The sequence below is a fragment of the Marmota flaviventris genome, chromosome 8 (genome assembly GCF_047511675.1).
Source record: "Marmota flaviventris isolate mMarFla1 chromosome 8, mMarFla1.hap1, whole genome shotgun sequence".
NCBI classification, from domain to species: domain Eukaryota; kingdom Metazoa; phylum Chordata; class Mammalia; order Rodentia; family Sciuridae; genus Marmota; species Marmota flaviventris.
In genome coordinates, this window is record NC_092505.1 from 69,536,868 (window position 1) to 69,563,972 (window position 27,105).

At 38.3% G+C, this 27,105-nt stretch overlaps 1 protein-coding gene across 1 annotated transcript in view; it reads left to right on the top strand.

Annotated features, from left to right (window-relative positions):
- The first annotated feature begins 1,401 nt into the window (after positions 1–1,401).
- The window catches only part of Myh15 (myosin heavy chain 15), a 163,143-nt gene continuing 137,439 nt past the window's right edge, over positions 1,402–27,105 (top strand). The window contains 5 exon segments of the mRNA XM_071614911.1: positions 1,402–1,478; positions 18,306–18,437; positions 22,294–22,444; positions 23,646–23,727; positions 23,730–23,777. Coding sequence (XP_071471012.1) covers positions 1,402–1,478; positions 18,306–18,437; positions 22,294–22,444; positions 23,646–23,727; positions 23,730–23,777 — 490 coding nt within the window.

A 27,105-nucleotide genomic window follows, 5' to 3' on the forward strand; every position in this document is an offset into this window, starting at 1 on the left:
GAGTACAGCCCCTGAGCTAAGTAAACTTGGTGAGTGCCTCTCCACCTTCTCCTTTGTAAATGGGGCCAGTGACACTTACCTTGCATGCTTCAATAGAGAGGGAGATTTTTCTGCACAGAGAAAAAGAGCTTTCATTTAGGATTACAATTTCCATTTCTTTTCCTCCCTGTTATCAAATGTAACGTATGAAAATGAAAGATAATAATGTAAAGTGCATGTTGAAGGGAGAATGTCCAATGAATTTAGCCTTACTTATTTATCCAGCAGCTTGATCCCTCTGATACTGAGTTCCAATGAACTCCTTCACTCAAACTTGCTCCACATCCTTCTCCCCACAATATGCTCCCACTTTCTATTTCCTCACCCCTATACTCAACCAGTCTTCCTAAATGACTGTGTACATGAAATTTTTGTAAGCCATTTGCTGCAGACACTCCTCTCTATCAGGATACTCTTTTTTTTTTTTTTTCATTCCTTTAGTTTATAAAGCTGAGCATGTGTCTCAACAACTTCCTCCCTTATCATCATATTCTGGCTATGATGCTCTATGTACTTGTCTACAGGTACATATCTTGAAGCCCTTCCTCTACTCCTGCCAAGGCCCCTACTCTCCACAGCTAGATAGATGTTGGTTGGTTTAGCCCATTCTAGCATCTGCCGAGGTTCAAACTCTGTGGATAAAAGTTGCCTTGTGACTTTTACTGGTCCAAGGCAGGTACTTTTGGGGACATTTTCTGCACAAAGAAATATTAAGATAGACTTACAGTTGTGTTGCTATAAATGCAAATATAATCTGGCCTGTGGTTCTGTTTATCTGTCATTAATGGTACACTTATATTTTTCTTCTGATCTGTGTTAAGACAAAATGTTTTCATGGGTCCCTGAAAATACTGTGGGTCCTCCTATTGTGCCTTCTATGCTGTTAGGTGACTCAGCTTTTTGAGAGACAGGTGTTCTTGGAGTTCAGTTTTGTCATAAACTTGAGACACACCAAGAGAAAGAAGGGGCACAGGTGGATATAAGAAAAGTAACCCTTTTTGTGTCTGCAGTAACTGTTTCTCACTTTAGAGCTTGATGCATCCTTTCTAATTTTTTCTCCCCCTCACCTAACTTCTGCAAAGTGAATGCTTTCAGCTCACTCTTAGGCCTACCCTTTTTCAGAGGATTTCCTTTGGGAAGCATGGATTTGTCAGAGCTTGGGGAAACTGCAACCTTCCTCAGAAGAAGGGAGGCTGACCTGCTTTTGCTGGAGACTATGACCTTTGATAGTAAGACCTGTGGTGGCTGCTGGTTTTTCTCATGTTATGACTTCAAGGTAACAACTAAGATATTTGATTGAGAGGCGCCATCAATTCTGAATCCAAACTTATTCAATTAGCCTCTATGTATCTTTGACGAACAATGGAGGAGCTCATAATGTCCACACCAGGAATGGAGGAAGATGTCCTGGGAGATGGCCCAGGCCCAGGCCCTACTCAGTTGGTCCTCAGACAGTTGTTTTTCTCAGAAGCCACTGTTACAACATTTATGTCCCAGGAGTGGACCACTGAAAGAGACATTTTTAGAAGCCTTAGTAGTAGGTGAATAAATGCCTTAGGGGAGAGAGACTAGACAGTGACTTAAGTAGAGGTGGAGATTGTACACTGTGAGGAAAAAGAAAAGAAAAGACTCTGGCAAAGCTGGAGAATTGGAATTTGCCTCTGACCCTCTTTGGAATTTCTTAATGTTGTAACTTGGCCCTCTGGGGGTCTCCTAGGTCAGCAGAGTCTCTGGGCCAACACTAAAGAAAAGGTAATTAGGAGTCTTGCTCATAATTTCTTGATCCCTTTAGGCAAGGAAAAAAAAGCTAATGAGAAGTTAGCCTCTAGACAAAGGCCAAGTTCTACACAAAATTCTCTCAATGTAGGTTACCTTTTACCCTCTTCTTCCTTTACATGTCTGGGCTACATAGCCATTCTCTGGATTTTAGCCAATTGAAGATTAGAAATCAGATTCATAGTGTGATCTAGAATCAAGTCACTGATGTTCCTTAATTCCAAAATTGTTCATCAGTTCACCATAAAAACTGAATGTTGTTCTAGTACACAGATTTAGTCAGCATTACACTTAATATGATCAATTATAATTCAATTTATGTAGGACATTATACTTCCATCAAAAACCAAGCAGTCCTGGATTAGTTCCCAGTTTCCAGTCATAGGATTTCATTACTATGATTAGATTTCCAAGTACCTAATTATAATCTATCAAATCAAATACAATAACAGAACCATCCCTGAGGTCAGATGTGGTCATGCACAGTCTTTAGCACAGGTGGTTAGACCACTAAGGACAAGACAATGGTGCTGCCAGGGAGAAAATCAAAATTGGACCAAATCATTAGAGATATATGCATGATTCATTTTGTAGAATCAGCATAGTAATCAATTACTTAAAATATAGCAATCCACATAATCTTTAATTAATTTGTTTTTTTAGCCAAACAATCCTTCCTCATAGAAATGCACTAGCAACAAAGAGATGAAAGTTATAAAAAGTTTTCATTTCCTCAGGTTAGTAGACAATGGAGCTTTCTGTTTTGAACTCAGGTAAAATGGAAATAGTATGTTACTAAGTATTTGCTCAGTAGTCTTGGATTCACTCTCACTATTATTGATCCCATCTGGACATACAATTAGAACAAACTACTTCACTATATTGGGACTCGGTTTTCTGACCTGTCAAATGGGGATAATAATACTTGGCATGTCCACCAATCTCCATTGATTTGAGGAATATGAGGACTACAATGAGAAACATGAAAAACAAATATGATGCATTACAGGGAAATAAAACTAAAACTGTGGAGTGTTACAGAGGAAGCCTGAGTGGTTTTAGAGATTCAAAGCAAAACACCATTCCAAACCAAATGTAAATGAAAAAAGCTGTATATTTAAAATTACTCCAAAATTGAATACAGTATTTTATTAATCACTTTTTTTCACTGTAACAAAATACCTGTGATGACAAACCTAAGTAGAACAAGGGTTTATGTTGGTTCATGGTTTCAGTCCATGGTCACTGGGCCCTATTTGGGCCTGTGATGGTGCAGTAGGTTGTAGTGAGAGCACATGGCAGAGGAGGCAGAGGAAGCCTGTTCACCTCATTGTTGGTGCAGGCCCCAAATGGCTGGAGTTAGGCTCCCTCCCGAGTCTTCCAGCTATGTGATGAATTTAGTGTGTAGCCAGGGCTGGGAGTTGGCTACCTCATGGTTAATCAAGGCCAGAGACACTCTGATTCAGCATATGTACTCAAGGTCATAAACATTAACTTGTAAGCATGCACCCCCTTATGTAACCTTTTGGCAGTGTGCCTTCTTTGTTTGGCCTGAATATAAAAAGTGGCTATGGAAAAGACTCAAGGACTACAAGGGGCAAAATGAAGACTAAAATGGAACTGGCTGGAGTCTGAAGCTAAAGCTGGAGGCTGGAGGCCATTACCACCTCTGAATAAAGCTTGCCTACTATCTTAACTGCATCTTGCATCTTCTTCCACCTGCCAGGACCCTGAGTCTGTTTCCTGGACCTGAGCCCCATGCAGGAGGCTCATGGTGGTGGGGAAAAACAAAGAGAGAGAGGAAGGCAATCGGCCTCTAAAACATGAGCCTTTGGGGATACTCTAGATCCAAACCAGAGAAATGTAACCCCAATTTTGATTTCTACTACAAGAGTTCACAAGAAATGCTTCATATAGATAGTAGTAGTTATAAATACACTGACTATAGATGATTGACAATTTTTTTTCTCTACTTTGAGTTTTCTCCAATACCTATTATTTGCATATTGGAAAATATATTAAATATATCAATATATTAGTATGCTTAATATATTGATATATTTAATTATCTAAAAATAGTTAAACGTATAGTCGAAAATCTCCTCATTATACAGGTGAAAAAACTCAAAACCAAAATAATGAGGCAATTGCTTTATATCTCATTAGTAACAAAGCTGGTACTAGAATCCAGATTGCCTGATACAAAGGAATTGCTATCAACATTTCCAGTTCTGCACGATTCAAGAACACAAGGAACTAAAATTTGATGGAGTTCATTTACCTCATATTTTAAAACATCCCTTTCAGACCCTCTGCTTCAGAGAGGGAAGGGTTTTCAAGATTTTTGCAGGGGGGGGGGGGGGCGGGAGGGGGCGGTAAAGAAACAATGATCATTACGGGGCAGGTGGTGAACCTGCTTCTTGAGAGAAAAACTGGAGGAAGAAATTCTAAGCACATGTTAGAAGAAGCATGCTACAATGGAGACAATACTTAGTTAGGAGGTGACTAATCTAATTTCTATAGAGTCATTTTTCTAACTGCCACCAATGAGTTATGTGATTGTGGTGTGACTAGGGCCAACTCTCTTTACCTCTCCTCCAAGGATCTTAAAAGAGAAAGAGTGAAAAGACTGTCAGGTGATCTTCAATTTTCTTTTGAGCAGTAACATTTGGTTTAAAATGCAGAACATTAACCTTAAACACACACATGAAATTACACTTTCAAAAACAAGCACAGTTTCATAGACATATCACAAAGAAATTTCACTTTTTGCTAAGAGACAAAAATAACGCATACAATGACAAACCAGTATTTAAAAACACAGATGCCAAGCAGAAAGCAAATGCCTGGTGTGCTAGATGGGAGTATAAAATCCTCTCACCAAGCAGTTTGAGCAGTGGATTGTTTGTAATCATGAAAACAGAGAAGTCAGCAAATTGTAGATTGTGACAGCAAGTAAATAGCGAGTGAGCTGGAAGTGCAGCTCAGTGGCAGAATGCAGACTTAGTACGTGTGACACCTGGGTTCAATTGCCAGAACCAAGGGGGGAAAAAAATATATATGTAGTGAGCAAAAAAATTCACTGCAGAGACAAGCTTGTTGGAAGAAGGTGGTAAAATTTCCCAACTTCCCCTACTTCTTGCATGCTCCTTTCCTTGTCAAGTAGGACACTGGGGAAAACATATGGCCTCTAGCTGTGAGGGCTCTCTAGATTTTGTGACTCCTATATTAGAGGTGGTGGTGGTGGCTGAGCTGGCATTACACATTAGTGTCACGGTGACAGTGGGGTTTTCACTATGTCTTCCTTGGCCCTGGGCTAGGATTTTTCCTCGTTCCAGCCAATGTTCTCCCCTCAGCCTTCCTCCTATCTATATGAGGAATTGTGATCTGAGGACTCCTGGGATCTTCTGCTAAAACTCCCTTTCCTTTGAAAGTGAAATTCTTACTCATCTTCACTGGCTACCTGCCTCAGGTGGAGAGAACTTGGGACGTATGGAAGTGAGCCTAGAGAATCTGCCTCAGGTGTTCACAAGAGTTCTGCCTCATTTCACCTAAAATCTTTTCTGGTTAGTCACTTTGTGAAGAGGTTTCTTTGTTTAAGGATGGAGCATGGGCATGAGGAGGCTGAAGAGAGAAAAATAATATATGGGAGAAAATATGAGTTAGTTTTACTGTATAACAGAAATAAACTGTATTCTCTCTCCTTAGTCGTCCCTGCGATTCTAGCACACCATTTTCTTCGCAGACTTTCATTCAAAGATTAAAATTATCATCTAAAGAAACCCTGAAGAACAAGACCACTGACCTAAGTTTTTACTTAGTTCCAGATCTTTCTGAGTGAAGATTTTGGAAGGGATTTGGAAGAGAATATGAGAACCAAGGAAAAACCCAAGGGCATAGGGTTATGAATGGTATAATTGGTGGGATTGGGGTGGGTAAACTTTAAACAGGTGTTGATAGGTAATGTTCTTTTATTAAAATGATCTGTGGTGCTGCCAAATATCAGCTTACTGAGATGTTTCTCATTCCCATAGAGTCATTGTGTAGGAGTATCTTCAGGGTAAGTATTCTGTTTTAGATGAGATGCTTTCCAGAAATTCATGTGTGAGAATATGCAAGAAAATTTAGAGATGAAATGATTGGGTTTGAAAATCTTAACTTAATCAGTGCATTAATCCACTGATAGGGATTAACTGGGTGGTAACTGTCGGCAGATAGGGTGTGGCTAGAGGAGGTGAATCATTGAGGGGCGTGGCTGTGGGGTATATATTTTGTCTGTGGCGAGGGACACCATTTTTCTACTTCCTAGTGACCGTGTCCTGAGCAGCTTTCTTCCTCTACCCACTTCTGAGATGATGTTCTGCTTTACCTCTAGGCCAAAGCAGTGGAGTCTCCTGCCTATAAACTGAGACTTCTGAAACTATTGAGTACCAAGTAAACTTTTCTCCTCACAAATTGGTATTATCAGGTCTTTTGGTCAGGGCAACAAAAAAAGTAAGAAATCATGATTATTTTTTTAAATAAGAAAAAAGATTTTGGTGGTACTGGGGATTGAATCTAGAGGTTCTCTACCACTCAGCTACACCTCCCAAGTTCTTTTTTTTTTTTTTTGCTTGGTGGGGGGGGGGGGGGGGGGGGGGGGGGGGGGGCTTGGACTCAGAGGCACTCAACCATTGAGCCACATCTCCAGCACTATTTTGTATTTTATTCAGAGACAGAGTCTCACTTATTTGCTTAGCACCTCAATTTAGATGAGGCTGACTTTGAACTGGCAATCCTCCTGCCTCAGCCTCTTGAGCCACTGGGGTTGCAGGAGTGCACTACCATGCTCAGCTACAAGTCTTTATTTTGAGACTTGCTGTGTGGCCCAGCTGGGTTTGAACTTGTGCTCCTACTGTTTCAGCCTCTCAAGACCCTGGAATTATAGGCATGCACCATTGCTCGTGACTGCATTCATGATTTCATGTAACTTTAGGTAAGTTTTTTACATAAAGCAATTTTTATTATAAAACTTTATGTAAATTTTTATAAAATTTATATAATTTACAAAATTCCCATGTTGATGATTTTAAATCAACAAGAAGATTTAACAGAAAGATCGTATCCATCAGTATGAAAGAGCCTAGTTTATATTTGCACAATTATAATAGTTATAATCTATATTTCCTTTACAGGGAAGGAGAATTCTGGGATTATGATGGGAAGAATGGATACACCGAGGCCAAATTTGAAAGAAATGAAGAAGATGGAAAAATAATTGACTAGAGACAGAAAGGTAAAAGAATGTTTATTTCATCTTGGAAATACCTATGTTCTCTATTTAATAGAATCATCAAACATCTCCTTTCTCTAATATTTTTATTATTAAAGATCTGGTCTTTAATAAGAATGAACATGGAATAAATCATAGTAAAATGATTCATGATTCCTGTGGCTAACATTACTGGCTCTAGACTTCACAACCATTTCCACTTCTTTCATCAATGGTTCAAGTATTTTTTAAGGTGCCCTGTGGAGTGAATAATGACCTGTAGACTTATGAAACAAGCTGTGGTTATTGGATCAAGAAAGAGATGTATAATTTGAATAACAATGTAGTGTAAGAGTAGCCAAAGATGGGGGGTTGGCCATTTACATCAAATGCTAAAGAAAGACCTAAGGGACTTGGAGAAAGCCTTGGATTTGAGAATTAGGAGGTCACCTACGACCTCTAAAAGAGAAGATTAGGTCAAGTGCTTGTTCCATAAGACTACAAGATTTATGTGGGAATGTGAGGTGAAGCCATGACAGCCCCACATCTCTCTGCCTTTTGTTGGGGCATTCAAAGCAGCAGCACAGTATTGAGAAGACGGCTCACTCTCAGAACCTTCTTCACCTTTATCCCTGACCTGGTGTTATCACCATATTGTGAGATTTTTTCAGATAATTCTCTTCTCAAAACTCTTTCCAATTCTGCCCTTTCTCAACTCTATAATAAATAGTCATTATCAAGAAAATTCACCTTTTCCATGCTGTCTTTCTATGTGGACAATATGATCTAAAGCAGTGCCATTTGATTTGTAGAGTTCTGGAGGCCACTCATAAATACCACTTGTGGTGCTTCAATATGCCTTTCCAATAGCCAATGTCTGTATGTTAACAAAACGAACAAAATAAAACAAACAATAACCACCTAACTGGGTAGATTTTTATGATCCATGGGATTATGGAAGGAACCTGTTCCTTTCAATAAGAAGATGAATAGCTGGCAAGGGCAAGTTCAGAGGGCTATTTAGCTTTGAGACAATTTTTTATTAAAAAAGGGGGATTTGAATGTGTCTTGTGTCTCTTCCATTGTTCATGGCAAAAGTTTTAAAAATCAAGTTTATTGATATGCAAATTTTATATCTGATAGCTCACCTCTTTAAGTGAAAGTGCTTATTTCAATGGTTTTAAGACATTTAAAGAATTGTGGAAGCATCACCATATCGTGTCTGATATTAGACCATTTTCTACATCCCATAAAAGAAACCTGCATTTTTTAGCAGTCACTGCTCTTCTCTCTTTACCCAGCAGTGATCCATCTACAGATGGACAGACATCATCTTAGGTGCCTCTCCTTTGTCTTTCAGGTGAGGAGTTACAGCTGGTGAGACTGATAAGCTCACAGGCCTGGTTTCTCTGATAGGGGTTTGAGACACCCATGCATCCAGGTGCTTCTAATGGAATGCAGTAAGTTCACAAGTGATCCTTTTTCACTAACATAATTAATTTATTAGTTTGGGCCTCATGATTATACTATGCAGGTGGTGGTTGTGTACATGTATAAACAAGGTATAGAGTCGTTCTACCTTGTACTCAAAAGTTATTAGTTACTTATGGCAAACTACTTTATAAAATTGAGTAACTAGGACACTGCTGTTCTATATGACATGAATAACTCCAGGAAGGGCACAGCCAGCTCTCCACAGGACTCCAGAGGAGAAGGATCACTCACTGCTGGAGTCCTGTGAGAGTGTCTGATGGGTGGGGATGAGATGGAGACCATGAAGAGTGCGAGAGTCTTGCAAAGAAGAAGGCATCATCAGCCGGGGTGAAATGGGCAGTCACTTGACACCAGTACTTTCTAATCAAGTGAGAGTTATAAAAAGAGATTAGGACGCCTTTGATAAGAATGCCAAGCAACTCCCTGATAGTAGCAGCTTACCCACACTAATCAAGATATTCATATTTTCTGAGTAGCTCCAAGTCCCATGTAGTTTTTGGAGCCACAATTCAACCACTTCAGTGACTTGGTGAACCACTCAGTGTCCTGAAAGTCACATCCTTGATCTTGGTTGAGGCATAGATTCCCTCTGGCCTCAAATGCCTGACGACTGGTTATCAAAACCCCTCAGCATGTTGATATTTTTCTCTATTTTCCAAATCTCTATGAGGCAGACATGTTAGTAGTTAGAAGATTTCCCAGGGGAGAGGTAATCCCAGGTCCTTATGTTAGTCTAACCTGCTTCTGCCTCTTCCTATTAGATGTCCCTTCTTTATAAGAATCTGAAAGTTCTCTTCTTTTGTTTTCCTTTATAAGTAAATATTTGAGCAAATGTTACCTGACAGGGGAAGAACTGACAAGCCTGAAAGAATTTCTTATCTATTTTCTGAAATCTGTTCTGATCATCCCTCAGACATATCTAAGTCTCTTCTATGTGGCCATAAACCCTTACAATTGGCTTTCCATGTGTCAGAAGTCCTGGCTGCCCACAAAGGGAAGAAACGCTTGGAGGCTCCCCCTCACATCTTTGCTGTTGCTAATAATGCCTTTCAGGATATGCTTCACAGTTAGTAGCTGCTCTAGAAAATGAAAAGTAAAACCATCTGATCTGCTATTTCTCTTAAGTGTCACCACGTGACACTTAAACATTGTGAGAAGAGCATGGCCTTTACAGGGATTTAACACAGTGAAGCCCCTCTTCTGGATAATGTGTGGGCAAAATAGTGCTTACCTCCTATGGTTACTGGGATGATTATCTTACATGTCAAAGTGAGATATTTTAAAGTGCCTGGGTTGGTAGCTGACCCAGAATAAGCCCCCTTTAGATGTCAGCTTTTATTACATAAAGCTTTTCTCATACTGTCTGTCACAAAGAAGTTGTTCTATAGCTATTATAATACAATGATTCTTAAAAAGCTTAAGGTGGCAGACATATCACCCGTTTGTTGGTGATCATTTGTATTTAGAGGAAAGAAATAAGCCTAGAATTTATATGTTCATAGGACTGTTGTGATTGAGACAAGAGAAAATCCATTTTATTCTGCAACTTTTAAGGGGTACTATTTTTTCTAACTGAAAGTGAAGCTGTATAGATATAGAACAAGTCAATGCTCTTTGTGTTTGCTGTGCTTTATTTTTTCCCCCTTAAGGCCTGCATGAAGTTTCAATGGAAACAGACGCCTACATTTCACTGAGACTAAAGCCTACATTTGATGCTTTTGAATCGTTTGCTTTTTAGATGTAGAATAAATTCCTGGCAAGAATAAGATACTCAGCAAATTGTCATAATGCATTAGTCAGTGACTACTCCACATATGGTGAGGGATAGTCTGGCTCCCTCCTTTAAAGAAACCCTTTAGAGGCCACAGTGCACAAGCTGGGCTGAAGCGGCCTCTTGTTGGAGAGGGCTCCCTTTTTCCAAGTGATCATGTTCAAAGGTCCCTGGACTAAGAAGAAGAACTGAAAGTTAGTAGGTATGAGCATGGAGCAGATAACATGCTATTGTGAGCGACCAGATTGGGGCAGGGCAAAGTACAATAAGTAGTGGGAACTAAAAGATGGTATGGTTTTGCAGAATAAGAAGTCAAGAGAAAGGAAGGATAGAGTTTCAGTGAAACCATTTTTTTGTGTTAATTTTGATGGAAATAACACTAGCAGGGCAGGTGAATGTCACCATGTGCCTGAGACCCATGCGGCTGTGAAGTGCTGAAGTCCTTGGGCCTTCCTATGCAATATTGGTGTCACTCTGTGCGTTAGGTTTTCTACCCCAAGATATATAGATAAACTCGGGCCTTGATTATTTTAATGCTTTGGGTGATAAAGCTGTAAATTCACTACTGTGTTCTTTCCACATTACAAAATTAGCTGGTGGTGGCTTTTTGCACTGTGACAAAAAGGCTCTTGGTTTCAGAGGTTTCAGTCTATGGTCAGCTGGCTCAGTTGCTTTGGGGTTATAATATAGCAGAACATGATAGTGGAAGATCATGGCAGAGGAAAGCTGCTCAGCTCATGGCAGCCATAAAGGAAACAAAGAGAAAGGAAGAGACTCAGGACAAGATAAACCCTTCCAGGGCATGTCCCCAATGACCCACTTCCTCCAACCAGGCCCCACCTCCTACAGTTTTCAATCATGCCTTCAAATTATTCTACTACAGGTGCAGTCAGAGCCCTCATGATCCTATCACTTTCCCAAATTCCCACCTTCAAACTTTGAAAGGGCACCAAGCCCTCAACACATGAGTTTTCAGGAGACAGTCCACATCTAAATCATAACATCTGGTTATCAAAAGCAAAGGGGAAGCCTAGAGAATACCTGCCTAGTGAAATGATTGTTAGGCCCCTTTCTGAGAAGAGGGTTTAATTTGCCCAAGTGGAAGCAATGATAACAATCTTTTGAAGAGTGGTAGGGAGGAGAGGAGATTGTCTTTACTTAATAAAGGTCTTTTCCTACTTTTTCAAAAGTTCATGAGGAATAGGAGTTTTGTTTGTTTTTTGGGGGTGGGGGGAGGTGGTGGTACCAAGTATTGAACTCAGGAGGAGTAGACCACTGAGCCATATCCCCAACCCTATTGTATATTTTATTTAGAGACAGGGTCTCACTAAGTTGCTTAGTGCCTCACTTTTGCTGAGGTTGGCTTTAAATTGACAATCCTCCTGCCTCAGCCTCTGAGGCACTGGGATTCTAGGTATGCACCACCACACCTGGCAGGAATAGGCTTCTTGATTTTATCAAGTTTCTTGATGTTTCTGAACTTCAGATTTTTTTTTTCTTGTACTGGAGATTAATCTCAAAGGTGATCTACCACTGAACTATATCTCCAGCACTTTCTATTTTCTTTTTCTTTTTTTTATATTTAGACAGGGTCTAGCTAAATTGCCCAAGGTGGCCATGAATTTGTGATACTCATGCCTCAGCCTCAGAGTTTCTGGGATTGCAGACACATGCCACCATGCCTGGATCAAGCTCTAGATTTTTTATCATGCTTTCTTTCCCCTTCTCCTCACCAATTAACTGTCTACATAACCTAAAGTTCCATCTTAAGTTTTGACTTTTCTATAAAAACTTCCCTGTTTGCTATAGTCCATATGGTCAAAACTGCTTAGCTTTCATTACAGTGATTATCAGAATTGATAAACTATTGACCACCTGTGAGGAGTAAGGAGGTGAAAAGAACCACAGAACAATTGGCAAAGTTGGAAAAAGTCTTGCTTTTTACCTTTATGCCTTGAGAGGATCATCATGTGCTCTAAACTAATAATCTGAAAACATGAGTCGCATCATTTGTTTCCGTTCTGCTTCATGACATGTTTACTGGTCCAGTCTCTGTTGGTTAAACCCTCTGATAGTTATATACTTAAGATTCAAACCATCTGACTTTAAAGCTAGAATTATCAGTGGTTTAATTGGATACTTTCAAAAATATTTCTAAGCCTCTTTAACTACAATGAAATATTTATATTCCTACAAGTATATACCAATATGCATCTTCACCTTAACTACTGTGTCAAATCTCAAATGCCCAACTTTACTAGCTTTCTATGTTCAGAATAACTTTGCCATCGCTCTGTATATTTTGTTTGCATTTTTGGAGAAATGTGTGGTGTGTGTGTATGTATGTATGGTGAGGACTAAACTCAGAGCCTTGCATATGATATGCAGTTCTCTACCAGCTGAGCTACACCCCCCAGCCCATTGGCAATTTTTAACTTAGTTTTCTTTGTTTAGCTCCATTAATATGTTAATGGGCTTCATAATAATTTGAAGATAACTACACCATGAAAGTTGGCAATCAAAATAAAATTAGTTAAATTAGTAATGTTAAATGGAACTCAAAATTAATGATCTACGGAGCTGTTATACCTCTTATCTTTCTATGTCTGACATGATAATTTTGCTTGTTGAATTTGATCCTGGACATTGACTGCTGTTTTTGCAAAGAAATATATCCGAAAAGTCATCTGGTCAAATTTTTAAGCATAGAAAATTTTCTTTCCAACCACCACCTTCTCAAATTTCATTGATTTCTTTTCCAGTCATTTAACTCTATTATTCTCTAGATATGACTTGTTTTTGTGTGAATTTGTGAGTTTTGAGGGAGTTTGGGTACATATTAATTGGTTTCATATAGTCATTGAGTCTTATGATTGCATAGCACATCTATGGAAATCTTTGCTTATATGGTTCTTTTATTTATTAGAAGGACCAAAAATCCATATTACATAGGATTTAGATATATGTAAAGTTAGATATTCTTGAATACCGTATATATGTCAATAAGTGTGTGTGTGTGTGTGTGTGTGTGTGTGTGTGTATATATATATATATATATATATATATATATATATATAGTTATATAGTTATTGCCACAAAGTGGGTCTTTGAGGATGAGTGGAAAACAGTAAAGTTGTAGTGAAGTGTGGCTGCTGGTTGGTCATTCAAGCTCACTGTATAGATGACCCATTTTGGTTCATCACGTAAGTGTGCATGATCCACATTCAAGATCAATACCATTATAAGTCACTGCTTGGTATGAACCTCTAGATTACTTATGAATAATAGCAAGCAAAAATAAATTTAGTAATGGTAAATTTGCTGTATTATCCTAGGATAAGTTTCTAGATATGTGAATTAGATGAGAAGAGAGGTAATTAACAATGGTGGAATACATGGAATGGAGTTCATCTGGAAATAGGCTTTGGTACTTTTTGTTTATTTTGGCTTATTTAGATTCTTTGATCTATTTTTTGTTGGAGCTTTTTTGTTTTGTTTTAGCATTTAATTCCTAAATAATACTTTATATTCATGTTTATAAGCAGGTTTGGCTACAGGTTATCATAGTCAGAATGGAGATGAACTTGGAGATGGGAATGTGGTAAATTATAGAATACTATTAAAAACAGTTGCTCTTCTCTTGCATGCATCTCAGGAGACTTTAGATGATCAAATCATATTGTATAACTATAATCTTAGCTACTGGTAAGGCTGAAGCAGGCAGATCACAAGTTCTAGACCAGACTGGGCACATTAGGAAGGCCCTGTCTAAAATTAAGAAATAAATAAAAAGAGTTGGGGATGTGGCTCAGTGGTAAGCACCCCTGGGTTCAACCCCACTACCAGGTTAAAAAAAATTAGAACATCATATTATGTAAGTGAATGCTCTCTTGGAAGCATTTGGAAATACTAAAACCCTGAGAAATAACAATTCCTCTTGTCTTGTAACATGATTTTGCATAGTACCAGATTTTTTTGTAGCTTTTAAGCAATGATAAAAACTCATGTCTGAGCAAATAGATGCAACAAAAATTCTAGAACATCAAAAAAGATCTTTTAGATTAAAGTCTATAATGTTGTTATATTCCTCAAAAAAAACTAACCAACCTCATCATTCGGACAATTAACACTACTTATAAATATGTCTCAGAAGTTTCTATTTGGTCAATTTCAAGATGAAAATATTTATCTTAATTGTTTCAAATTTCTTTCCTTTCTCAATAGGCAAGCTGGCCCCCCAAATTATAGTGATGCTTTATATTTTATTATATTTTATAGATTGGAATATTTTCTCCTATGTAATTTCCTGTACTGCTTATAACAAGTCAATTTGGCAGGTATTTCCTAGTTCACTCCCCAAAATTATTGTTTCCACTCTTGCGTATAATCTCCTTACCTATACATATTTTTCACTGGAGATTTTTTTGTTTTGGGGAGAAAGTACTTTTTAAGTGGATTTTGATAGCTAGAAGTCGCATGACAGAGGAAGAATTTGGATTTCAAAACTTAGCTTCACAAATCCATTTTATGCCAAGAATGACTGGCAGGGAGTCACAGCATAATTTGTAATGAAATCTGCAGAAGGCTTCTTGTTTGAGTCTCTGGACGTAATTAAATAATAGTCTCATGCTGACTTGCCTAATTTCCATCCAGAGGCTTAGAATAGTGCTGTCCACATTTGCTCTGCTTTTAACATTTGGTCTAGCAGGTACTCCTAACAGTACTTAAAACAATTGCTATTTTTGGTATTTATTATAATGCTGTTATTTTCTGATGAAATATGAAAGAAACCAAAAGAAATGAGAGGAAAAAGGGACAATACAGAGGGAGAAGGGGAAAAACTTTTTAAAAAAAGAAAGTGAAAGAAAAGGTTATAATAAAGGAAAAAGGAAAAGAACAAAAAGCAGAAATATAAAGAGCAATTGAAAGAGAATAAGGATAAAGTTGGAAGAATAAAAAGAAGTAGAGAAGCAAAATTACATAAAAATGAATGGAAGGAAGGGACAAGAAAAGGGAGTCTAAAACATCAGGAAATCCAGTGAATTATTTAAATGAATACTATGTATAAATATGTATCTGTATATGTGCATATATGTGCAAATACGCATGTATGCCTTTGTATGTGTTGCTCCCTTTGCCCTACATATTTTTTATTTATTAGCCTAATCTTCCTGTGCATGACCATCTCCTTTCCCTACCAGGCTTCTGTCCTGTACTTGTACCATCCTAGCATGGGCTGACCTTTAGCAGATTGTCTTCTGTCCTGCTCCAACATCCTGATCTGTCCTCCAGGCCACTGGACAGTCTTCTCAACTGCATCTGACATTCTGACATGGGCACTATCACCTCCGGACAGCCTTTGTTACCTGCCTTGTGGCTTTCACTGAGAAGAAAGGAACAATACTCATAAGTTATTAATGCAAAGTGTGTTTGAAACATTAATCAGGTCATATAATTCCTCTGCTTAAAATATCCCAATGTCTCCTGAGCACAGATGAAATGAAACCCTATTCTTTTCTTGGTTCTATATGGTGTACAAGTCAGGGTGCTGTCTACCTCTCACATCTGGAATTATTCTTCCTTTTCTCTTACCTACTAAGATGTAGCACTGGCTTTTATTTGGATTTCAAAACATGCCAAAGGTTGTTAGAAGTTCTGCAGTAGCCATTTGCCCTTATACGTTTCATAAAGGAAGGGACCATGGCTGTTTCTCTTGGATCATAGCAGATGTTCAGTGACTGTTTGTTGAATGAAGGAAGGAGTATGCTGAGCAGATATTTCTCTCTTAAATAAGAACATTGAGACCCAGAGAGATTCCACAGTGCACACAAGAATACAAAGCAACAGGCAGATCTGGGGAAAAGTCTGGACCATTACTAGTCCTGGCAATCATACTATACTCCAAACATTAACAGGTGCCATCTCCTATTAAACCCATGCTGAGATAGATAGCATTCTGACTATTTGGAAAGTTTGAATATTAGACTGAGTTCTGTGTTCACCTAGGGGATATTTGTCAGGATGTACTTTGATACCAGAGACAAAATACATCTGCAGATATTATGATCTCTAAGTCTCTACAATAAGTGACTTACAGAAAGCACAATTGTATTGATTGCTTTTCTTGGGTGTTTAACAGTTTTCCTTTGTGGTTTTTTGTTTTGTTTTGTTTTGTACTAGAGAGTGAACTCAAGGGCACTTTACCACTAAGCCACATCCCTAGCCCCTCTTACTTTTTAAAATTTGAAACAGAGTCTCACTAAGTTGCTTATGGCCCTGCTGAGTTGCTGAGGCTGGTTTAAACTTGAAATTCTCCAGCCTCCTGAGCCACTGGGATTACAGGCATGCAACACCATGCCAGGCTTCTTTTGAGTTTTGCAGGAACATCTAAGTATCCATCTTGATGCATTTTCTACCCATCATTCATATTTGCTAGAAAAATCCTGGGTGATTTACCAGCAAACTAGCAAATATTTCCAGGAATAAAATTTCAGGAGAGAGAGGAACTACCATGTATTCATTCTAGAACAAGAGAAAGAAACAGATTGAGGGCCTGAAAAGTATTTTAGGATGTTCTATATGTTTATGAGTGTAGAGAATAAATAGCATCACTATTCCAAATTTCTCAATTTGGAAATTAAAGAATGAGGGTTGGTAGGATTGGGAAACAGGAAAGTGTGTGTGTGTGTGTGTGTGTGTGTGTGTATTTATGAAAGTGTTAGATAATAAAGGCCTCAAGCCTCAAATGTGAATAGTATAGACAAGGGGACAGAGGAGAAATATCACCATGGTGTATAAACAAGGGGGATTTGGGTAGGGAGGGGGGGATTTAACAAGACAGTCGAGAGTGTTTCTAGAAGGAGAAGCAATGTAAACAATACCAGGAAAGGGCAAATCAAGATCAGTAATAGAGTCCAGGTTGACTGGAATGGAGGATTTGCATACAGGAACAGCAAGATTTTATTATAGGTTCTGCACTAAGGGACTTGGGAGGGTGTGCATGCATCTGTGTTGCAGGGGTTGGTGGGTCAACAGAGCAGTGTTTAGGGTGATTAAGCTGATGTGGTGGGAAGGATGGCCTGCAGGCAGAAACTTGAGGGAAGTGGTGATTACAATAGTTGGTGTAAGATAAGACATTGACCCAAGGTAGTATCTGTGGGAATAGGGGGAATAGAGAAGGAGTTCACGGACAAAACAGCCTTGGCAACGACTGAGAAAAATGAGAGAATGATTACTCAAAAAATATTACCAAGTTGTGTTATTTGACCAAGATAATTGTAGTGGTAAGAACAGAAAGAAAAGCACAATATGGGGTCAGACGATGAATTTCATGTATTCACTCAACGTGTATTTGTATGTTACAACTGCTCTGTATGCAGCAGGCACAGCTATTTAAGCATGAGGGATACAGTGGTTACAGACAGTTCCTTGCCCTTGTGAAATCACATTTGAGTATGGAAATAGGCAACAAAAAACTAACAAATACATAATTTCAGAGAGTGGTGCACCAGAGTGGCCCGTGCCTGTAACACCGGTGGCTCCAGAGGCTAAGGCGAGGTGCTAAGAAACTCAGTGAGACCCCGTCTCTAAATAAAATACAAAATACATCTTAAGGCTAGGAGAGAATAAGATGATGTATTCAGCCAGGCACAGTGGTGCGTGCCTGCAATCCCAGTAGCTCAGAAGACTGAGGCAAGATGATTGTTAGTTCAAAGCCAGCCTCAGCAACTTAGTGAGGTACTCAGCAACTCAGTGAGACTCTGTCTCTAAATAAAATACAAAATAGGGCTGGGGTTGTGGCTCAGTGGTCCAGTGCCCCTGAGTGCAATCCCCAATACCGCCCCCCGCCAAAAAAGAAAAAGGGTGAAGGGTAAAGAGAATGGTCTTTGGTAAGGTTGTGGGTGCTTTAATTTTAGATGGAATGGCTAGGCAATTGTTCTAGAAAACAATTTTTTTTTTTTTTTTTTTTTGCAGATTCATGAGTGAAGAAGTGAGGAGGCAACGATTTCCAGGAATGAAATTCCAGGAGGAAGAAATGGTGAGTGTGAAAGCCTCCAAGCAGAAATGCATCTGGCGGCTTTTTGGAATAGCAAACAGCCACTATGGGTAGTTGAGTGAGAAGGATCATAGAGAGGGAGTTAGGCAGGAGCCACATTATGAAGCATCTTGCAGGTCACGACAGAGATGATTTATATTTAAATGCTAGGGGAAGTCATTAGAAGGGGAGAATAACAAGCTGATTCCATTGCATTTGAGATAAGCCATTGAGCACAGCAAAGCTCCTACAGGAGTGGATATGGGCTGAGGTTGCAGATCCAGGCTAGCAAAAGATGTGAACCTTTCCCACAGTCCATTATGTTTAGATTAAGCATGATATACATATGGCAGCATTTTGACTACTTGGTTTTCAACTCCAAATTGTGTTTACTTGATGGGGAAAACTGCATCCTAGACAATTCTTGTTGTCATTGAGTGTAATTCATGATATGTAAATGGCGGCTATTGTCCTCCCTGCCTTGAACAGGATATTTTTGTCTTCCATTGATTAGCCCTGTCAGATCTCACATTCTGGACATGAATTTTTACACTGTGCAAGACATCTGACACATAAGTTTACAAACTGATTACAACTTCAAGATTTTGTGACAAATCTATGATTACTAATTTGCAGAACATGGAAGCTTTTGTACTATGAAAAATTCGTGTTTTTCCTCAATTAATTTATCTTGCTGCGAATTGGGTTTTTGTTTTTTTTTCAGATCGTTTACTGTGCAAAGTCTGACATCTGCTGGTCCAAATTAGGTATTGTCAGACCACTGTTTTCAGTACTCATTGTCATTCAAGGGGACATTTCAAAAGATGATCTGGAATTCTTTCCATTCTTGCCAAACACGAGTTTCAAAGTGTCCTGAGGGTGGATACAAGACAGCAAACCTCAGCAATATGAGGATTTTATTCAAACTTCCTAAACATAGGCATTTGTCAATACCACACATTAATTGGACAGCAGCCAGGCTGTCCACCCATTGAAGGAGCAAAGGAAATGAAATGAGCCAGCCCCCAACTAGACACTATGTGGCCGTGGATACCCCTTTGCTTCTTAACTCTCAGGTCTGACCCTGACTAGGCATGTTTCAGACCCACTTACTCAGCCCCTTCAGAGGTGGCTCCTTCAAAATCCTTTAGTTTTTAATGCCATCTCTGTAGCTTGACCCTATGTATATTTTTCTTCTTTTCTGATCTTTCCTCATTCTATTTATTTATTGCACTGATTCTTCCTACTGTTGGTTTAAAAACCCTAGGAGCAGTCTGCAACCAAGAAGTCCTTGCCTGGTAAAATCCTTGATATTTTGCCTATATCCTAATATTCATTTCCTCTAGTGCATGACAATCATGCATAGAGAAGAAACAACCTATGGAATAGGAGGAAACATTTGCAAACCATACATCCAATAAGGAGTTAATACCTAAAACACAAGGAACTTAAAAGGAAAAAAAAAACTGATTAAAAAGTAGACAAAGAATTTAAGGACATTTCTCAAAAAAAGGCATAAAAATGGCCAAAAAGTTTAGGAAAAGATGCCCAACACTATTGATTCTCAAGGAAATATAAATCAAAATCACACTGGATATCACCTCACACCTGCTAGGATGTCTATTTCCAAAAATAAGAGATAGCAAGTGTTGACAAGAAAGAAATTTAAATATTGGTGCAATCATTATGGAAAACAGTATAGAGGTTTCTAAAAAAAAAAAATCCACCAGTCCTACTTATTGTTATATATCTAAAGGCAATGAAATAAGTAATTCAAAATTGATACCTGTATTCCAATGTTTATTGCACCACTATTAGATTGTTTTAATATATTCTACAAAAACAACTTAGAAGAGGAAAAGTTTATTTGGGCCTTATGGTTTCAGAGCTCTTAGTACATAGAAGGCTGACTCCATTGCTCTGGGCCTAAGATGAGATAGCACACTATGGGGAGACAGCCCAGTAGAGGAAAACTACTCAGCTCCTGACGGGGTCAAGCAGCAGAGTGGGAGAACAAAGGGAGAAGAGGGTCATGGGAAAGATATACCCTTCCAGAGCACACCTCAGTGATCCACCTCCTTTCGCCACATGCCACCTGCCTACAGTTAACATGCAGTTAACAACCATCCAAACTAGAATAGACTGATTCAATTATAGCTCTCACAATCTAATAAAACTCTGAAAAACATTTCTACATTAACAAAGGAGATATTGGGGGATAGCTCACATCCAAACCACAACAAGGATGAATTGATGAAGAAAATTTGGTATATGTCTACACAAAGGAAAACCATTCAGCCTAGGGGAAAAATAATTTTGCACAACATGGATGAAGCTAGAGGGTGTCATGCTAAGCATTATGAGCCAGACACAGAAAGCCAACTACCACATGAGCTCGCTTATAGGTGGAATCTAAAACAGTTGAAGGAGTTCATAAGATCTGTTGCTTAATGTGGTGATTGTTAATAATAATGCATCAGATATTTGAAAATTTCTGAGTAGATTTATGATAGTCTTACCACAAAAAAGTAAGTATATGAGGTAATATATTAATTACCGAGATCAAGCTATTGTACCATTATATGTCAAAACATTTTGCACACCATAAATACATGTAGCTTTTATTTGTCAAGTAGGAAAATAAAAATCATTTATAAAATACTTAACATTTTTATGTATTTCTACTTAAAATATATACTTTTCTTTGATTTTCTTTGAGTTAGCCAGTGTCTTTAAAATTTTTATAAAACAGTTTTATTATTATTGACCTAGGATGAACTTTACATCTTTGAAGTATACAATTGGAATGTGCTGTCATATATGTGTAAAACCATCACTACAATCAAGATAACTCACACATCCATTGAGAAGTTTCCTCTGGATCTTTTAGAATCCCTGATTCCTGCCCCTTGTTTGAGTCCTTCCCAATCCCTAGGCAACTACTTAGGATTTCTGTCACTAGAGACTGGTTGCATATTCTAGAATTTTGTAATGCAAAATCATATATATATATTCTTTTTGTCTGATTGATTTCTGTTGGCATAATTATTTTGACATTCTCTCATGGTTCATGGAACTTTGTATATTAAATAATAACCCACTGTGTGAATATTATAACAGTTAAGTCAATTGCGATATATATTTGGCTTCTTTCCAAATAGACATTCATGAGCATTCCTGTAGCCCAATTTCTTGTGTCTGAGATTGAGGTTCAGGATAATAGATCTTCACTTCAATGAGTGATAAACAGGAAAAAGAGCTTAAAAAAAAACAAACCCAACTTCCTCAGGAGCAAGTGTTTGGTGGTGGGTCTGGAGTGATTCTGCCAAGTCCGTTGATGATGTGCTGCTGACAGCCTGCCTTGGCTTTGGCCTGCATCATGTTTCCAGACGAAGTGAATCACATCTGGAGTCAGACATGTCAGTGGTGCAGTGTTAAACACAGTAGCCAATTTATGGATCCCTTGAAAGTCAGACTCGGCCTTCTAAGAGTGAGGATGTGATGTGACAGGCTACACTGCTGATGTTCCTTGGGTGCTGACACCAGGGCCTGGCTGCTTCCTAGCCTTTGAAGCTCAGGTCTGTTCTACTTATAATTTTACAAAACATTTTTCATCCCCTGGCCCTCAGCCATGAGTCTAGGCCAAATTCCTGTTTTCAAAGTTTTGCCAACACACATTATCTTAGTTTTTTTTTTGTTGTTGTTGTTTTCACACCAATTCAAGCTGTTGTAGTTGAATTTGCTTTTGGATTTGGCCAGCCTCCTCTTGAGAGGTATTAACACATGACTGACATGACTGAAAAGTTAATAGAGGGTAAAAATTGACTGGAGAGGTTTGGGTCCAATATGGCTTTTATTGTGGCTTATTTACATGTATACTATAAGCTGTGAGAGTAAACTGTGAATATTGGTTAATAATTTTCTCAGGCCTTTGGCATTCTCCAAGCTGGTTAATGATGGTTTCCCCACTATAGCCATGTTCCTGGTGTCTGCAAATCCCCCTGACTTTCATGATTGTTCCTGTGCAGTACTTGCTGTGGAGAGCCTGGATGATGCTGAAGAATTGCTGGCCACAGAAGTAAGGTTTGTTAATTGTCAAAGCACACTTTGTTGATGACAATGAGGAATGATAGAAAGCAACTTAGTGCTCCATTCTTCTTAAGGGACTTGCAGAAGTGACCCTTGTGGGAGAGAGCTGCTTCTGTCCAAAGCTTACTAAGAGTACACATTGTCAGTGGAGTAAATTTGAAACTACAGAAAGAAATTTCAACTCAACAACAAGCACCTCTTTTATTGGGTATATCTAGCTATAGTATTCTGTCTTTAATCTACTTGGGGTTGCTTTGGTAGGGACATTATGGTGGTTTTTTTTAGTTAAAGTTTTTCAATAGATATTTATAAATATACTGCATGTACTATTTTTCATATACTATTTTTCAACTTCATCTTATAAGCATTTTAAGTATTGTCACAAACTCTTCATAAACATTTAAATGGATACTCAGTATTTTATAAGGCATTTGTCCTATTGTTGTGCTATTATACTAGCTTCAAGCTGCCCCCCACCCCGCCACATCGTGAATATCATGGTAGGGGAAACTCTTCTGCATATTGGATTCATTTTATGCTACATTCTCAGAAATAAAATTGCCAGATAAGGAACACAAATTTTGTACAGACTCTTGATACACATTTTAAATTAATCACTAGAAAAAGCATACCTATTTTCACCGTCCTGGAATGTATGAGAGTGCATATCTTACCATGTACAGAGGCTTCTCAAGATGCAATTCTATAATGATGTATTTTTTTCCTTAAAGACTTCCTCCTACCAGTCTTTGAAATGAGCTGACTCTGGATTAAAATAAGGAGAACACATGGGACCACAGAAACAAGCAACCCAGCAGATATGGGACTTGCCGTCATAACCATGAAATGCAAAATAATTGACCTCATACAACCAGTTAGTGATCTATTGCTGGTAGGGACAGGAGAGGAGTAGGGTGTTGAAGGAAAGTTCTAAAGCTATTGGAAATTAGACAAGCCAAGTCTGTGCCTGCCTGATTCTTTTTAAAATGGATTAGCAGACTGTAGGTAGCCAACTGCCAACAGGGCCTATTTGCATTTCTTTGAACATATCTGTCAACCCTGGGGTCTGTGGTGTCTCATTCCTGCCAGCCTACAGCCTAGAGGGGGAGGTGTGACACACAGTGGGGTGAGATGCTTACTGCAGCCATTAGAAGAAAAGAAGACAGGACCATCTGTTTCTCTTTTTGCAGCAAGCCATGGACATCTTGTGCTTTCTTCCTGATGAGAAGTATGGATGCTACAGACTCTCTGGAGCCATCACGCACTTTGGAAATATAAACAGAAATCCAGAGAGAAGCATCTGGAAGCAGATGGCACAGAAAGTAAGAATTACTTTGAAGACATGGTTTGTACTTCCATTCAAATCCCTGGCCCCAAGCCCATTTGTTTTCCTTACATTTAAACCCACTACTTGAGGGTTTTGGAAAATATTGAAATTAATATCATCTCTTTTAATTGTTCTTCAACATTCTGTCACCCATCATTCTTCCATAACAAAATAAGCATTCCTCAGTTAATATTTGATGAAACCAGGGAATTTGTTAAATTTTGGTGAAGTAAAGTTGACTAAGACATACTCTGCCTTTAGCGCACAGACCATTGGGAAAAACAGGGAAAGGAATAAATTGCCATAAAATGTTTTTAGTGACATAAAGGAGGTATGAACAAAGACCTTTGGAATTTCAAAGGCAAAGTAACTAATTCCACAGGGGTGAAACCATAAGTCTTCATTTCCTGTGGCTTTCAATTCATACTTAAAAAAATATACACACACACACATACATATACATACACATACTCTTGCCTTCTTACCAAGAAGATTTGAGGCCTCTTACAATAAATAACTTATCTACAATGATCATGAAAATGGAATACAACAATAATGGAAAGAAGTAACCCATTCATTCACGTCTTTCAACAAATATTTTTTTTTTTAATTTTGTATTTTTAATTGTGGTAAAACATAACATAAAATTTAGGTGGTATTCAGTACATTCTCATTGCATATGACCATTAATATTCTCTATCTCCAGAATACTTTTATAATCCCAAACTGGACTGTATATTCTAAACAAAAACTTTTCTTTAGCTCCTTCCCCTATCCCCTGGCAACCACTGTTCTACTTTGATTACTCTAGGGACCTTGTATAAGTGGAATCATGTAATATTTCATCTTTCCTTTCTGGTGTCTTTAACTTAGCAGAATGTTTCCCATTTCATCTGTGTTGTGTGTCAAGGTTAGCATGTATCAGGATTTCAGTCCTTTTTAAGGGTGAGTAATGTTCCATCATATGTATATATCATATTTTTTTTTACCCATTCATTTCATGGACACTTCAGTTTCTCCTATTTTTTGAGTTATCATGTGAATAGTGCTGCTATGAATGTTGGTATTCAAATACCTGTTTAAGTCTTTGTTTTTCATTCTTTTGTGTGTATACCTAGAAGTGGAATTGCTATATTTTATGGTAATCCTATGTTATATTTTTGAGCAGTCACCATACTGTTTTCCACAGTGTCTGTACCATTTTGCATTCCCATCAGCAATGCATGAGATTTCAGTTCTTCACATCCAGGACAACACTTGTTTTCTAGTTTTGCCTTCATATTTTTATTGGCACAGCATAGTTGTACACAACGGTGGTATTTGTTGTGGCATATCTATACATGCACACAATACAACAATATAATTTGGCCATAATCATTCCTCAGTAGTTCCCATTTCCCTTCCATCCTCCATCCTTCTGGTCCCTTTCCTCTGCTTTTCTGATCTTCCTTTGATTTTCTTGAGAGTTCCTCTTAAACTTTCTTTTCCTTTTCTCTCTCTACCTTCCATGAGAGAAAATATACAACCCTTGACTTTCTGAGTTTGGCTTATTTTATTTAATATTGTGTTTTCAAGTTCCATCCATTTTCCTGAAAATTACATTACTTCATTTTTCTTTATGGCTGAATAAAACTCCATTGTGTACATAGGCATACATTTTGTTTATCCATTTTTCTGTTGATGGACACCTCAGCTGGTTCCAGAGTTTGGCTATTGTGAATTGGGCTGCTATAAACATGGGTGTGCATGTACTGCTGTAGTATCCTAAAGTGACTCTTTAGGATATATACTGGGGAAGTGGTGTAGCTGGGCCATATGATGGCTCCATTCTTAGTTGTCTGAGGAACCTCCATAATGATTTCCCCAGTAGTTGTGATACCATTCACTGTGATGAGTCCTTGCTTCCCAGAATCCTGAAGTATAACACCAGAGAAGCATGCCAAGGCAAGTGTAGAGTGCAAAGGCTTTATTAAAGGATAGCAGAAAGTACCCCCCCACACACACCCTCCCCACCTACCCACCACAGGAAGAAAGGGACCTGAAAGGCAGAATTCAAGGGAAGGGGAGGTCTTCTCCCTTTTATTTTTTATTTATTTTTTTTTGTATTTGAATTATTATATATTCATAACATGTAGATGTTTGTAAGCAAGAAGAAAACCTATCCATGGCTATTCATTATGCCTTTTGCCCTAAAACTCATTTCTTTTTTTTTTTATTCGTTGTTCAAAACATTACAAAGCTCTTGACATATTTCATACATTAGATTCAAGTGGGTTATGAACTCCCATTTTTACCCCAAATACAGATTGTAGAATCACGTCGGTTACACATCCACATTTTTACATAATGCCATATTAGTAACTGTTGTATTCTGCTACCTTTCCTATCCTCTACTATCCCCCCTCCCCTCCCCTCCCATCTTCTCTCTACCCCATCTACTGTAATTCATTTCTCTCCTTGTTTATTTTCCCATTCCCCTCACAACCTCTTATATGTAATTTTGTATAGCAATGAGGGTCTCCCTCCATTTCCATGCAATTTCCCTTTTCTCTCCCTTTCCCGTTTTCTTTTGTTCTTCTACATTCCTGTCCTTTATTTTGCTTATGTCCCTCTAGGCTGTCCCTTGAATTCTGCCTTTCAGGTCCCTTTCTTCCTGTGGTGGGTAGGTGGGGGATACTGGTGGGAAAACCAAAAGGTGGAAGACGGAGGCCCATGGGGAGGGAGGAGTGATCTGGGCAGAACCTGGGATGATTTGATTAACATCTCCCTGTCTTGCTGGGAGCTGTTTCATTAACAGTTCTTTGGGATGGACCCCAGCTTTAGAAATATTAACATTTCCTGTCCTAAGTGCTGTTCTGGTTTCGTGGGCTCAGATGGACTCCATTTTCTTTATTAGACTTCATTTTAGAACTGATTTCTATAACTACACTAACTACCTATCTTTAAATCTGGCTTCAGTTGTACCAATTTATAACGCTACCAACAGTGTCAGTGTTCATTTTCTCCAGCATTTATTATTGTTGTGTGCTTTTTTGTTTGATAACTAATGAAATGATTTAATTTTGCTGTTAAGAAAGTAGACAGAAAATATTTTGTGGCATTAAAAGGTAGGACTATTTTGGATAAGAAACTAAAACTGTGTAGTGTAACAAATACCATGTTTCACTAAAGGCAAAAATATTCTACAGTGATAACTGTGCAGTCCAATTTTCTGTTTGTTTGGTGTTTTTTTTTCTTCAAGGCTACCATTCTGACTGGAGTAAGATGAAATCTCAGGGTAGTTTTGATTTGTAATTCCCTAATTGCTAATGATGTTGAACATT